Genomic DNA, 13,651 nt, shown 5'->3' with positions numbered 1-13,651 from the left:
TAAAGATGGCAACAGATCACTAAAAAGCCATTCTACTCTTTATCTTCAGAGTAGAACATGGAATTCATCAAGAATGATGAATTACATTCAATTTTAGAATAAGTTTGCATCAGGTGCAATCATCGCAATACTCAATAGTTTACGTTGATGAGACTGCATCTAACCTTGGGCCTGCATGCACTCTCCACTTACAGCGCAGCTGCAAGCACTTGTGTTCACTTCAACATCCAATTAGCTACAGCTGGCTATTTCATGCCAAACCTAACTCTGGAAGCCAGCTTCAAGCCATAGGTTGTGAAGCTGGTTTAATTGAAACGATGGATAAAGTTTAAGGTTCAGACTTCATGAAAACCTGTGATTAATAAAATAAACTTTTCCAATCTGGTCAAAGGATCAGTTCACAAGCTGAAGGCTCACTTCCAGCATGGAAAGCCGTAGTTTACTATGATAACCAAATACAGTCAGTGTTTTCTAAAGATAAAATAACTATCAGGTGCGTGATTTTTCATTACAGTATTTTTTAATTTCTTAATTTTTTCCTTTGATTTCCTTTCTATTACTTTGAAAATTGCTAGTGAAAAGATTCATTTTCATGTCAAATTATATGACACTACTTTGCAGTATGTACTGATTCATGCCAAACATCTCACCAAATTCAACAATTAGTCCCAATTAATGCAGATCAATTAAAACAACAGAAACAGAATAAAATGTAGGCCATAATTCTTTCTAAAGAATGTTTGTATATAAAATTTATGTAAATGAAATTATTTTCCAGGTGAGAAAGTAAACTGTATGCAAAATTTGTATGTGTATGTGCAATTTTCAAGGGCAATAAGTCTATAGTGTTCATCATATTCTCAAAAGATCCATAACCCCTAAAAGATGAAGAACACCTATTAAAAGCAACTTCAGCTTTATGACACAGAGAATTTCATTTTTGTATGTATCAGGAGTGACCTGAGAAACCCCAAGTCACATATAAACTATATAAATATATACAACAAGTGAATGCACACTGTAATTCAAATATTGTTTCAGCTACCTATTTTTGAACCAGAAGCTTGTACGCAGTTAATTGACTGGTTTGGTAGAATCAATGAGAAGCTCAACTCATACACTAATTTCTCAGGCATCATTTCTGCCTCAGGGTTTCTGAGCACAATGGCTATACAAACAGCACAAACCACAACGTTCCTTCTTCAAATTAAAAAATAAGATGAAGGCGAGGTGTAGAATCTGAAGAAACATAAACCATGAACATAAACACACTCACACCTCAGACTATGTTTTGCTAAACATACTCCTCAGTCCAGTATGGTACAAGAATCTGAGCACTGAACTAGAACTCTGGGAGACCAGGTTTTGAATCCCCATTCAGTAAAGAGAATCCTCTTGGTGAATTTAGTTTATTAGAAAGGCAATGGCTAACCTCTTCTGAATAAACTAATTTTAATGAACTTGTTTCAGTTTTAAGTCTTGTTACGTTTTAAGGTTTATATTGGAAAGTGTTTATAAAGTTAGTATATTATGGATGTCATGGCCTATGGCTAGTACAATAAACCATTCATTCATTCATTCATTCTGAATAAACTTTGCTATGAAAGTCCTAGGATAGCCTCCCCATAAGCTTGAGTGGACTTGAAGGCACACAACTCATAAATCAAATTTCCATTTTTGTATCTAATACTTATTTGAACTTCTTTCTACTTTCCAGTATCTCTATAATGTTTCAATGATGTGTCATTACTTTGTATACTATGATGTGTCATTACTTTGTATACTATGCTGTTAATGGTTTTTAAATTGTATGCTGTTATGACTCTTTTTGCTCTTGTTGTGAACCGCGTTGAGTCGCCTACGAGCTGAGAAACTGCGGTATACAAGCAAAGTAAATAAATAAATAAATAAATAATGCCCAAAACACCACAGGCTGTCCGAGTTACAAACAAGATTGGTTCTGTAGGTTTGTTCTTCAGTTGAATTTGTTTTTTTGTTTTTTATTGTGTCAGAAGCGAATTGAAGGTACACAGTTGTAATGTATTTAAAAACACAAAGTTAAAAACTTAGCATTATAATAAATGTCCTTTGACCAGTAGCTGGCCACTTGGAGTGCCTCTGGTGTTACTATAAGAATATCCTCCATCATGTATGTGGCAGGGCTCAGGCTGCATTGTAATAGGTGGTCTGTGGTTTGCTCTTCTCCTCACTCGCATGTCATGGACTCCACTTTGTAGCCTCATTTTTTAAGGTTGGCTCTGCAACTCATGATACCAAAGTGCAATCTGTTCTGCGCCTTCCAGGTTTCCCAGTTTTCTGTATGCCCAGGAGGGAGTTTCTCATACAATATCAGCCATGGATTGAGGTTTGTTAACCCATCCCTAAGTTATCTGAAACTAAGAAACTTTTTCCTGGACTTACACTTAACAATGTACCTGTTCTGACTTACATACAAATTTAACTGAAAGTCAGATGCGAATTGCAGTTGAATTTGTATGTAAGTCGGAAAAGGTACATTTTTAAGTATAACCCCAGCAAAAAAAAAAGATCTGTTTAGGATAGCATAGGGATGGATAAACACCCCTGTTAAAGTTTGTTTTTCTGTCTGTATCTTTGTTCAGAAGATTTCACCTCACTATCTATATCCGTGACAACTGGATTTTTAACATTTTGGGTTGTTGTGGAAACAAGTACTAGTGATAAAGTTTCAGTAGAGGCATCTTATTCCCCACGATAACACTTTCAGAGGTGAACTTTCCTTCCTATGGGTAGATTCTCCCACTTTCTGTTGTTTCACCATGTTTGTAACTAGGAGTCATTGTAAATCAGATGTTTGTAACCCGGGGACGGCTCTGGGTCCAATTGCATAGTCTAACAACATAAGACAGGGAGCAACTGAAGTCTTTACCCAGACAAATTTGTTTTAATGTCTTACTCTGCAAATCAAAAGAGATCTGTGTGTGTAATATAATGGTTTGGATCTGAATGTGCCATTCTATAAACAAAAGAAAAGTTAATGAAAGTTAAAAGAAGTCCCTCATTTATTTATTTATTGCATTTATATCTCACTTTTTCATAAAACAAACACTTTGAATGTAGCTTAGAAATATATACAAATAGTATCAAAAATGAAAATAACCATAAAGAACCTGATCAGTGGAGACAACACTTGTGAAGGAAAGAGTGATACCATGATGTTCAGGGATTTTTCAAAGTCACAAAGGTCATCTATGGATCAAGAAACCATGGCATACACGCTCTACTCTCATCAGATGGAACCAAACTTCTGAAGGACAAAAAAATCAATTGCACTATGTTGGAAAGAACACTACCAATTTGAATAGGCATGGATGGAGGGCGAAAGGGAGAAACGTGCCAAGAGGAAGGCGCATCAAGCCAACCCTGACCAGGACCGCCTTCCACCTGGAAACCAATGCCTTCACTGCGAGAGAACATGCAGGTCAAGAATAGGGCTCCACAGTGACCTACGTACCCACCGCCAGGACACCGCACTTGGAGGACAATCTTACTCGAACAATGAGGGATTGCCTAAGTAAGAAAGTCTAAAAGGAAACGAAGCCCTCCTATCTGTCTTATATTCCTCACCACAGTTTGCATAATCATCCTGTTTCTTTATTCATAACTTAGATTGTGAACTTGTACACAAAAAGGATCACAGTCAGGATGCATGCAGTTATATACTGGTAATTAGGCTTATTTTGAACGTGGCAGTCTGAAGATCTGAAATGTCCACACCCAGTTTCCAATGGCAAACTGTGTGTGTCCCAAACATTAGGGGTAGTTTTTAAAAAGGGAGACAGCGTGCAGCCCATGTATGGCCATGTACTTGCAGGAACAGTGCAACATCAATTTGTTATGTTGTTACAGAAAAGTTTGTGCCACAGCACTAAGGAGTGAGCTCCCTCTACTCACTTTTTTATTCAAATATAATGTCACCCAATTACAAACCAAAATAATTAATTTACTGCTGCATTACCTGGGCATGGGAAGTTTATCTAGTTGCCTATGGCAGAGTTTACACAAGCTAATTTTTGAAACAGAATTTTAGTTTGTGATGGGCAGGTCAGCATGCCTGCTCTTTTTCTGATCACTCTTTTGCAGGAATGACTAAAAAAGCTGGTTTACTTCTCACAACATGCAATCACAGCAGTAGTGGTGCTTGGCTTGTTTTCTTCCCCATCAAGCTGAGAAAGAATTCATGAGTTGTTTTAAGATCTCCAGCTTGTTTGGGGTGGGGAGGGGGGATAAAGAAGAATGCAAATTACTGCTCTATTCATCATGTGAAATAAACCACAGACCAAAGTCCATTATTTAGCCACTTCCACTGCAGTAGTAATGATTAAGGAACCCAATCCAATACAGTCTCATCCCGAAGAGCACTGCCTTGCCTTGATGTCTGAATTTGACACATTAGCATGCAGATCCCCCTTAACATACACATATGTACATAAGGCTGAAATAGTTTCAAAGAGGACAGATAACCTCAAGATCTGCTGGAAAGACTGTTTTCAATGTTTTCATTATTATGGAGGCTCCAGTGATGGGAATAAGAGGAATGAACCCAAATTTATGAATTATTTTCCCTGTAATGCAGAGTTAGCATTACGGTTAGCATTACCTCTTGATCTATTGTGCCAGGTGATACATGTCTTTTTATTTTATTTGGTGTAGCTATCCAAATGTAATAAAACCACTCAAGTGATGCAATACACATCTTTATACCATAATTATATGTGTAAAGAAAGACGAACATTGGAACAAGAAATAGGAGGAGGAATCTGGATATAAGTGCATGATATAAGTGGAAAATTTAGAAAAACAGGTCATAGTGCACTTCTCTTCTATTGAAACTTAATTCTTTAAATATATTAATGGTAGTACTCAAACTGTATGAAAATTATTAAACAGAATTTTCTCCACTAATAATTTACATCAGGATTTGGGACAAAAATCAACCATGCCAACAAATACTAATGTGTCTTTTGCAGAGGAAAAAACTCTCCATATACATAAAAACAGTATTTTTCTTTCTCCATAGTTTTATTTTTTGCAATGCTGATTCAAATATTACCAGCTATGCCAGACAGAGAATTACCCAGAAGCACTTTGCACCTCATTCAACCCTGAAACGAATACCTGTCAAGGTTCTCTGTGTTTCCAATGTACTTTGGAAATGTGAGATGAATTTATCTTACTTGTATAAAAGATGATCCAGTCAACATGAAGGACCTCTATGTTCCAGTGATTTTAATTTGATATGCTTAAATTGTTTTCAATTTACCAAACAAATGCTTTTGACTGGTTTATGACCACAAGTAAACTTACTAAGGTTAAAATACAAATTAGCCACATTCACTTCCAGTTAACTATTTACAATGTATCTTGAAGACACTGATACGGTCAACACTGCCAATATTTACTTCACATATACAGCAGTACAGAAAAAGGTGTAGCAGCTTTAAGTATCAGAAAATTATAGATTATTTCCCCGAATGCTCCGCATTTCCTCCATATTTCAAATGGGTGACTATCTGAACATTATTTAATTCAGTTATTTGCTTATTTCAGTCTCTCCCTATTATCACAAATTAGTAATGACAATAAATCCCAAATGTGCAAAGTAGATTGGAAGCCACCTATAAAATTACATTTTGCATTTTAGTAAGAAGTACCACAAGACTTCAACCCCTGGAAAAAAAATAACTTCCAACACATATAGAAACAATAAAACTTTAAAGGGGGTTCATTTTAACTGATGTTATAATGCACAGACTTGAGTCTTATTTTGGGAGAAAGACTGGATATTAATCAAATAAATAAAGTGCATGGTGAGCAAACCCTGCCTTCCAGCATATGTCAAGTGTGGATCATAGAGCCATAAAAAGTTGGGCACAGTGCCCTTGCCACCATCTGTACATCTAAACCATTCACTAGCATCACATTCACTGTTCCTGCTCAAATAAAGTTAATTAGGGAAGCAAATACAAGGGACAAAGCCTTCTTGGTGATGATTTCTCAATTATAGAACTCTCTACAAGCTCACCTATGTTATAAGATTTTAGGAGGCTGTGAAATCTTATTTCTTCACTGCAGTGTTTTCTCATGCATGCAGACCACTTACATGATTCATGGTTATTTTTGCTCCCTTTTGTATACCTATCTGATATGCCTAATTTATTACCTCATATGCACCTTCTTCTACATACCACTTTGTGAAATCCCAGCTCTAAAAGTAGTCTATATAACATTCATGGGCAAACTTGTAGGATTTCAACTCCTACAATTCCTGGTGGGAGTTGAAGTCCAAAATCCCAGAGGACTGAAGTCTGCCCATGTATGCTATATAACGTAACAATAACAAATGTGATTTAACATGAATCTGATTATCAGCAAACTGCTAACATTATGTATTTAATACATTTATATTCCGCCCTTCTCACCTCGAAGGGGACGCAGGGCGGAGCACAGCATATACACGGCAAACATTCAATTATCATCTATGAGTCCACACAAGCCCAGACAGAACTATTTTTAATTGCTTATAAAAGCCAACCCTATCCCTCCTGTATTTTAGGAGAATTCAGCTCCTCAGTTGTCCTATTAAAGAAAAAATATAGAGAGAAAACAGGGGGGAGCCACTGGAGGTCCAAATAAAGTGGGAGTGGTCTAATTTAACTTGTGAGTCTGTGATCTTCCACCAACAACCAGAAGGAAAGAATGCCTTTAACAAGGCCCTCTCCAACTTTGTGCCTTCCACATGTTTAGGACTACAATTCACTGTTCTTGTGAGGGATCCCAGCCCAGTGGTATAGCCCTGCATAAAATGCATGTAGAGGGAAGCTGGCTGAGGAAGACTGTTCCAGAGCCTGCAATGCTCAGTGACAAGAGATTTACACTCTATATTTTATATAAGGAATGAGGTCACTGTGTGGTCCTGTTCTTACATTAAGAAACTTAAGAGGGCTATACTGACACCTAGGTTTGCCTTTCAGATTAAAGAAGACTGACATAGTTATGGTCAATCCTACCACATGACTTAAAGCTGGCAAAACCAAGTCTTGATATCAGTGTCTAATGTCTTTCCTCAAAGTATAGTACTATATACAATGGGCCTTTGGTATCCCTAGAGCTCCAGTGGATGTTCAAGTCCCATTATGTACGATGTGGCAGCAAAGTGGTATCCGTCATATAAAATGGCAAAATCAATGTTTGCTTTTTTGGATTGGGGGAAGATATTTTCAAAACCTGGGTGGTTTAAACTATGGATACAGATAAACTGTATGTATAATCCTTACACCAAAAGAGAGAGAGATTAGCAATGGGGCTGAGACAGGTCAGGCTGCCAACACATCCAACAAATTGTGTATTCCTCCTCCAGGGGTGATGGAGGCATCTACACTGTCAAAATAGTGCAGTTTGACATCACTTTAACTAATGTGACTCAATATTATGGAATCATGGGAGTTCCATAACATTGTGTTGTTGAAAGATTTCATGTCAGGAATAACTCTGTTGCAATGAGTTTTCCCGGCTGTATGGCCATGTTACAGAAGCATTCTCTCCTGATGTCCCACCCACATCTGTGGCAGGCATCCTCAGAGTTTGTGAGGTATATTGGAAACTAGACAAGGGAGTTTTATATAACTGTTGAAGGTCCAGGGTGGGAGAAAAAACTCTTGTCTGTTGGAGGCAAGTGTGAATGTTGCAATTAATCACCTTGATTAGCATTGCAAAGCCTTGCAGCTTCAAGACCTGGCTGTTTCCTGCCCAGGGGAATCCTTTGTTGGGAGGTTTTAACTGGCACTTGATTGCTGTCTGGAGTTATCCTGTTTCCTAGAGGTGTTCTTTTTAATACTGGTAACCAGATTTTGTTCATTATCATAATTTCATAGAACCATAGAGTTAGAAGATACCTTGTGGGCCATCCAGTCCAATCTCCCTGCCAAGAAGCAGGAAAATCTCATTCAAATCACCCCCAACAGATGGCCATCCAGCCTCTGTTTAAAAGCCTTCAAAGAAGGAGCCTCCACCACACTCCAGGACTGCTGAACAGCTCTCTCTCTCATAGGCCCGTCGCAAACTAGGTTTCTGCTGGAGAAACCCTTGCTAGCAAGTCCCTGACGTCATGAGCCTGCGCCTCTCTCCCCGCCCCTTTCTTCACCCCTTTCTCTTTGCGAGCGTGGTTTTTCCTTTGCTAGGGCAGCATTGCTCGCATTTTCTCTCAGTTGAATTCTGCCAACTGAGAGAAAATGCGGGCAATGCTGCCCTAGCAAAGGAAAAACCACGCTCGCATGGAGAAAGGGGAGGAGAAAGGGGCGGGGAGAAAGGCGGAGTCTCGTGACGTCAGGGACTTGCTAGCAAGGGTTTCTCTCGCAGGAACAGAGTTTGCGACGGGCCATACAGTTAGGAAGTTCTTCAAGTTCAGGTGAAATATCCTTTCCTGTAGTTTGAAGCCATTGCTCCACATCCTAGTCTCCAGGGCAGCAGAAAAGCTCCTTTCTGTTGAAATTGCCCACAGGCTTGTGGATTTCAATGGCTCCTCTGTGTAGCCAACAATTCCATTCAGACCCTTCAACATCTGAGGATACCTGCCATAGATGTGGGCGAAATGGCAGGAGAGAATCCTTCTGGAACATGACCATACAGCCCGGAAAACTGACAGCAACCGGATTCTGCACTCTCAAATAGTATGCTGCATCAAGGTTTGTGTATCCATAACACTGTTTGGGGAGGCACCTAGTAAAATTACAACTAGGTTGCTTTAAGTTTTTCGGGCTGTATGGCCATGTTCCAGAAGCATTCTTTCCTGACGTTTTGCCCACATCTACAGCAGGCATTCTCTGGTTATGATGTGTTGGAAACTAGGTAAGTGGGGTTTATATATCTGTAAAATGTCCAGGGTGGGAGAAAGAACGCTTGTCTGCTTGAGGAAAGTAAGAATGTTGCAGTTAGCCACCTTGATTAGTATTTAATGGCCCTGTAGCTTCAAAGCTATGAGTTTTCCGGGCTTTATGGCTATGTTCCAGAAGCAGTCTCTCCTGACATTTCACCCACATCTACGGCAGGCATCCTCAGAGGTTGTGAAGTCTGTTGGAAACTAGGCAAGTGGGGTTTATATATCTGTGGAAAAATGTCCAGGGTGGAAGAAAGAATGCTTGTCTGTTGGAGGCAGGTGTGAATGTTCTAATTGGCCACCTGGATTAGCAAGGTCTGGCTTCTTATTGCCTGGGGGGAATCCTTTGCTGAGAACTACAACTCTCATGATTCCATAACACCGAGCCTTGGCAGTCAAAAGTGGTATTGAACTGAGTTCATTCTCTAGTAGAGAGGCACTTAAAGCTGCCATCCACAGGGGTTTATATATCTGTGAAATGTCCAGGGTGGGAGAAAGAACTCTTGCCTGTTGGAGGCAGGTATAAAGGTAGCAGTTGGCCACTTGCATTAGAATTGAAAGGCCTAGCAGTTCTCAGGGTCTGGTTTCTTAGTGCCTGGGGAGAATCCTTTGCTGAGAACTAAAATCTCATGATTCCATAACACTAGCCTTGGCAATCAAAAGAGGCACTTAAAGCTGTCATCCACTGGATTAGCATTTAATGGCCTAGCAGTTCTCAAGGTCTGGCTTCTTACTGCCTGGGGAGAATCCTTTGCTGAGAACTACCACTCTCATGATTCTGTAAAACTGAACCTTGGCAGTCAAAAGAGGCACTTGAAGCTGCCATCCACTAGATCAGCATTTACTGGCCTAGCAGTTCCCAAGGTCTGATTTCTTACTGCCTGGGGGAATCCTTTGCTGAGAACTACAACTCTCATGATTCCATAACACTATCCTTGGCAGTCATGATTCCATAATACTAGCCTTTGCAGTCAAAAGAGGCACTTAAAGATGCCATCCACTGGATTAGCATTTAATGGCCTAGCAGTTCTCAAGGTCTGGCTTCTTACTGCCTGGGGGGGGGGGGGAATCCTTTGCTGAGAACTACCACTCTCATGATTCCATAACGCTAGCCTTAGCAGTCATGATTCCATAACACTAGCCTTGGCAGTGAAAAGAGGCACTTAAAGCTGCCATCCACTAGATCAACACTTAATGGCCTAGCAGTTCTCAAGGTCTGGCTTCTTACTGCCTGGGGAGAATCCTTTGCTGAGAACTACAACTCTCGTGATTCCATAACAAGTCAAAAGTGGTATTAAACTGAGTTCATTCTCTAGTAGAGAGGCACTTAAAGCTACCATCCACTGGATTAGCATTTAGCATTTACTGCCTGGGGAGAATCCTTTGCTGAGAAGTACCACTCTCATGATTCCATAACACTAGCCTTGGCAGTCAAAAGTGGTATTAAACTGTGTTCATTCTCTAGTAGAGGCACTTAAAGCTGCCATCCACTGGATTAGCATTTAATGTCCTAGCAGTTCTCAAAGTCTGGCTTCTTACTGCTTGTCGTTTTTTTCAGAATTACAACTCATGATTCCATAACACTGAGCCTTGACAGTCAAAGTGGCATTAAACTGTGTTCATTCCCTAGTAGAGAGGTACTTAAAGCTGCCATCCACTAGATTGGCATTTAATGGCCTTCTTACTGCCTGGGGAGAATCCTTTGCTGAGAACTACAACTCTCATGATTCCATAACACTAGCCTTGGCAGTCAAAAGAGGCACTTAAAGCTGCCATCCACTGGATCAGCATTAAATGGCCTAGCAGTTCTCAAGGTCTGGCTTCTTACTGTTTGTAATATTTTTCAGAATTACAACTCTTATGATTCCATAACACTTATGATTCCATAACAAGTGGTGCTAAACTGTGTTAATGCTCTAGTACAGAGGCACTTACAGCTGCCTCCCAATCCACACCTTTCGTGCCTTTTCCCCAGATGCACACGCAAAGATAAACTTTCAGTTTAATGTGGGTCTTAATAGGATTCTTATACAGGCCTGGGCCAACTTCGGCCTTCCCTCCAGGGGTTTGGGACTCCAACTCCCACAATTCCTAACAGCCGAAGGCTGTTAGGAATTGTGGGAGTTGGGAGTCCCAAACCCCTGGAGGGAAGGCCGAAGTTGGCCCAGGCCTACTTGAGACGCTGCTCCTCTTCTCCTCCTTCTTCTTCCTCGGCCTCACCTTCCGCCAGCAGCTCCTCCACCGTGACTTGGAAGCGCCCGACGGCGAAGACCCTGCTACTGCCCACCGCGGGCCCGGCTCCCACCACGCCGCCCGCCGCCAGCGTCCCTCCTCCTTGGCCTCCGCCTCCTCCTCCTCCGCTGCTATTACTCCCTCCGCTCCCCTCAGACTTGGGCATGCGGGAAAACTTCTTCATGGCGGGCGGGCGAGAAGTGCCTCAGCCTCCGAAAGGAGCCGTTGCTTCTCCTGCTGCTTCTCCTCCTTCCCTCAGGAACGCCTCACAAGCGTCGCCTCCTCCTCCCGCCAGAGAGGGCCCAAAGCCAAGCCCGCCTTCGACGCCGCCTCACTCGCTTCACATTCCGCCTGACTGGAGTGAGGGGAAAAGCTGCTGCTGCTGCCGCCGCGACGAACGAGCCGCAGCCGCCTCAGCGCGCATGCGCCGCCGCTTTGCGCCACTCCCTCGCTTTTTCCCCCTCCTCCCCTCCCCAACGACGTCACGTGGATAGGGGCGTGGTCTTTGGAGGAGGAGGAGGAAGAGCGTGCGCGCGCTCTTTCAAACCACGCCCCCCCTCCGGGTTCCGGAACGAGGGTGGACGAGCGCGCGCGTCCTCCTTCGTACCGTTTCTCCTCCCCCCCTCTCGCCTCATCGCGCATGCGCTACATCCGACACGCGCGCGCGCAAAAGGGGGCGGGGCATTATTGGGCTTGGAAAGAAAAGGACAGAAGCCGGGAAAGCGAAAAGCGAAGGATCCCTCTGCGCATGCGCTCTGCCCAATCTATAAAGTAGTATTACTATTTATAATATGCAGTCATGCTGGCCACATGACCTTGGAGGTGTCTACGGACAACGCTGGCTCTTCGGCTTAGAAATGGAGATGAGCACCACACCCCAGAGTCAGACATGACTGGACTTAGTGTCAGGGGACTACCTTTACCTTTACCTTTTTATAATATATTATAAATTATATTATACTATATTATATTATAGTAAATTGCCTCCAGGACATGGCCATATAGCCCGGAAAAACCTACAACAACCCAAAGTAGTATTTATTTATTTACTGTTCTAATAATATGTTATGATATAATATATAATATATTGTATATACATATAATATTTATAATATTGTAATGTAATGCAATATACTAATAATATGATATTATAATTATATATTAATATTACATGTAATATTACTAATAATATTACAGTATAATTGATATAGTGCAATATAGCAATATTTAAAACTGATATTGTACTATGTTAATAATATATTGTATGTATATATACCTTGTAAGCCGCTCTGAGTCCCCTTCGGGGTGATAAGGGCGGCATATAAATGTCGTAAATAAATAATAATAAATACTGTATTTTTCTATATAAATATAGTTTTTTACTATATTTAAATATTGTATTTATGTAAATATAAACATTTATATATAAATATATATATAATATACAAATACATATTTATTTAGATATTGTACGATTGTATTTATTGATATTGTATGGTCTGTATTTTAATGTATTTTGTATTAATATATTATGATGCTATTATGTTTACTATACTTGTGTTGAATTTTCTGCTGTTAGCCGACCTGAGTCCCTCTTCGGAGGTCGAGAAGACCGGGTTATAAAAGCTCTCTCTATATAAAATATTTATTTATTTATAAATTTGGTGTCAATTCATTCAGTGGTTTTAGAGTTATGTTAATGCCACAAACGAACATTATGTTTTTATTTATATAGAAGATGTATATAAATAAAAACGTAATGTTCGTTTGTGGACTTAACATAACTCAAAAACCACGGGACGAATTGACACCAAATTTGGACACACTACACCTGTCAGGCCAAAGAGTGACCATCACTAAAAAAAACACAGAGAAACACAGCAGAAGAGACTTTAAAAGCCAAAAAACAAAAACGCATGTACAAAACTACATATATAAAAGCAAACACACATATAAACACAAATATTGTTGTTCATTCGTTCAGTCATCTCCGACTCTTCGTGACCTCATGGACCAGCCCACGCCAGAGCTCCCTGTCGGCCGTCACCACCCCCAGCTCCTTCAAGGTCAGTCCAGTCACTTCAAGGATGCCATCCATCCATCTTGCCCTTGGGAGGCCCCTCTTCCTTTTGCCTTCCACTTTCCCCAGCATAATTGTCTTCTCTAGGCTTTGCTGTCTCCTCATGATGTGGCCAAAGTACTTCAGCTTTGTCTCTAGTATCCTTCCCTCCAGTGAGCAGCCGGGCTTTATTTTCTGGAGGATGGACTGGTTGGATCTTCTCGCAGTCCAAGGCACTCTCAGAACTTTCCTCCAGCACCACAGCTCAAAAGCATCGATCTTCCTTCGCTCATCCTTCCCTAAGGTCCAGCTCTCACATCCGTAGGTTACTACAGGGAATACCATGGCTTTGACTAGGCGGATCTTTGTTGCCAGTCTGATGTCTCTACTCTTTACTATTTTATCGAGATTGGACATTGCTCTCCTCCCAAGAAGCAAACGTCTTC

The 13,651-nt window shown here is 40.8% G+C and overlaps 1 protein-coding gene across 1 annotated transcript in view; it reads right to left on the bottom strand.

Annotated features, from left to right (window-relative positions):
• Positions 1-11,595, bottom strand: part of BMP2K (BMP2 inducible kinase) — a 47,410-nt gene extending 35,815 nt beyond the window's left edge. The window contains exon 1 of the mRNA XM_060779351.2: positions 11,135-11,595. Coding sequence (XP_060635334.2) covers positions 11,135-11,330 — 196 coding nt within the window. The 5' untranslated portion in view covers positions 11,331-11,595. The remainder of the gene's footprint in view (positions 1-11,134) is intronic.
• Between the last annotated feature and the right edge of the window lie 2,056 nt (positions 11,596-13,651).

This window comes from Anolis sagrei, chromosome 5, assembly GCF_037176765.1.
Source record: "Anolis sagrei isolate rAnoSag1 chromosome 5, rAnoSag1.mat, whole genome shotgun sequence".
Classification (NCBI taxonomy): domain Eukaryota; kingdom Metazoa; phylum Chordata; class Lepidosauria; order Squamata; family Dactyloidae; genus Anolis; species Anolis sagrei.
This window is presented reverse-complemented; position numbering and strand designations above follow the sequence as displayed.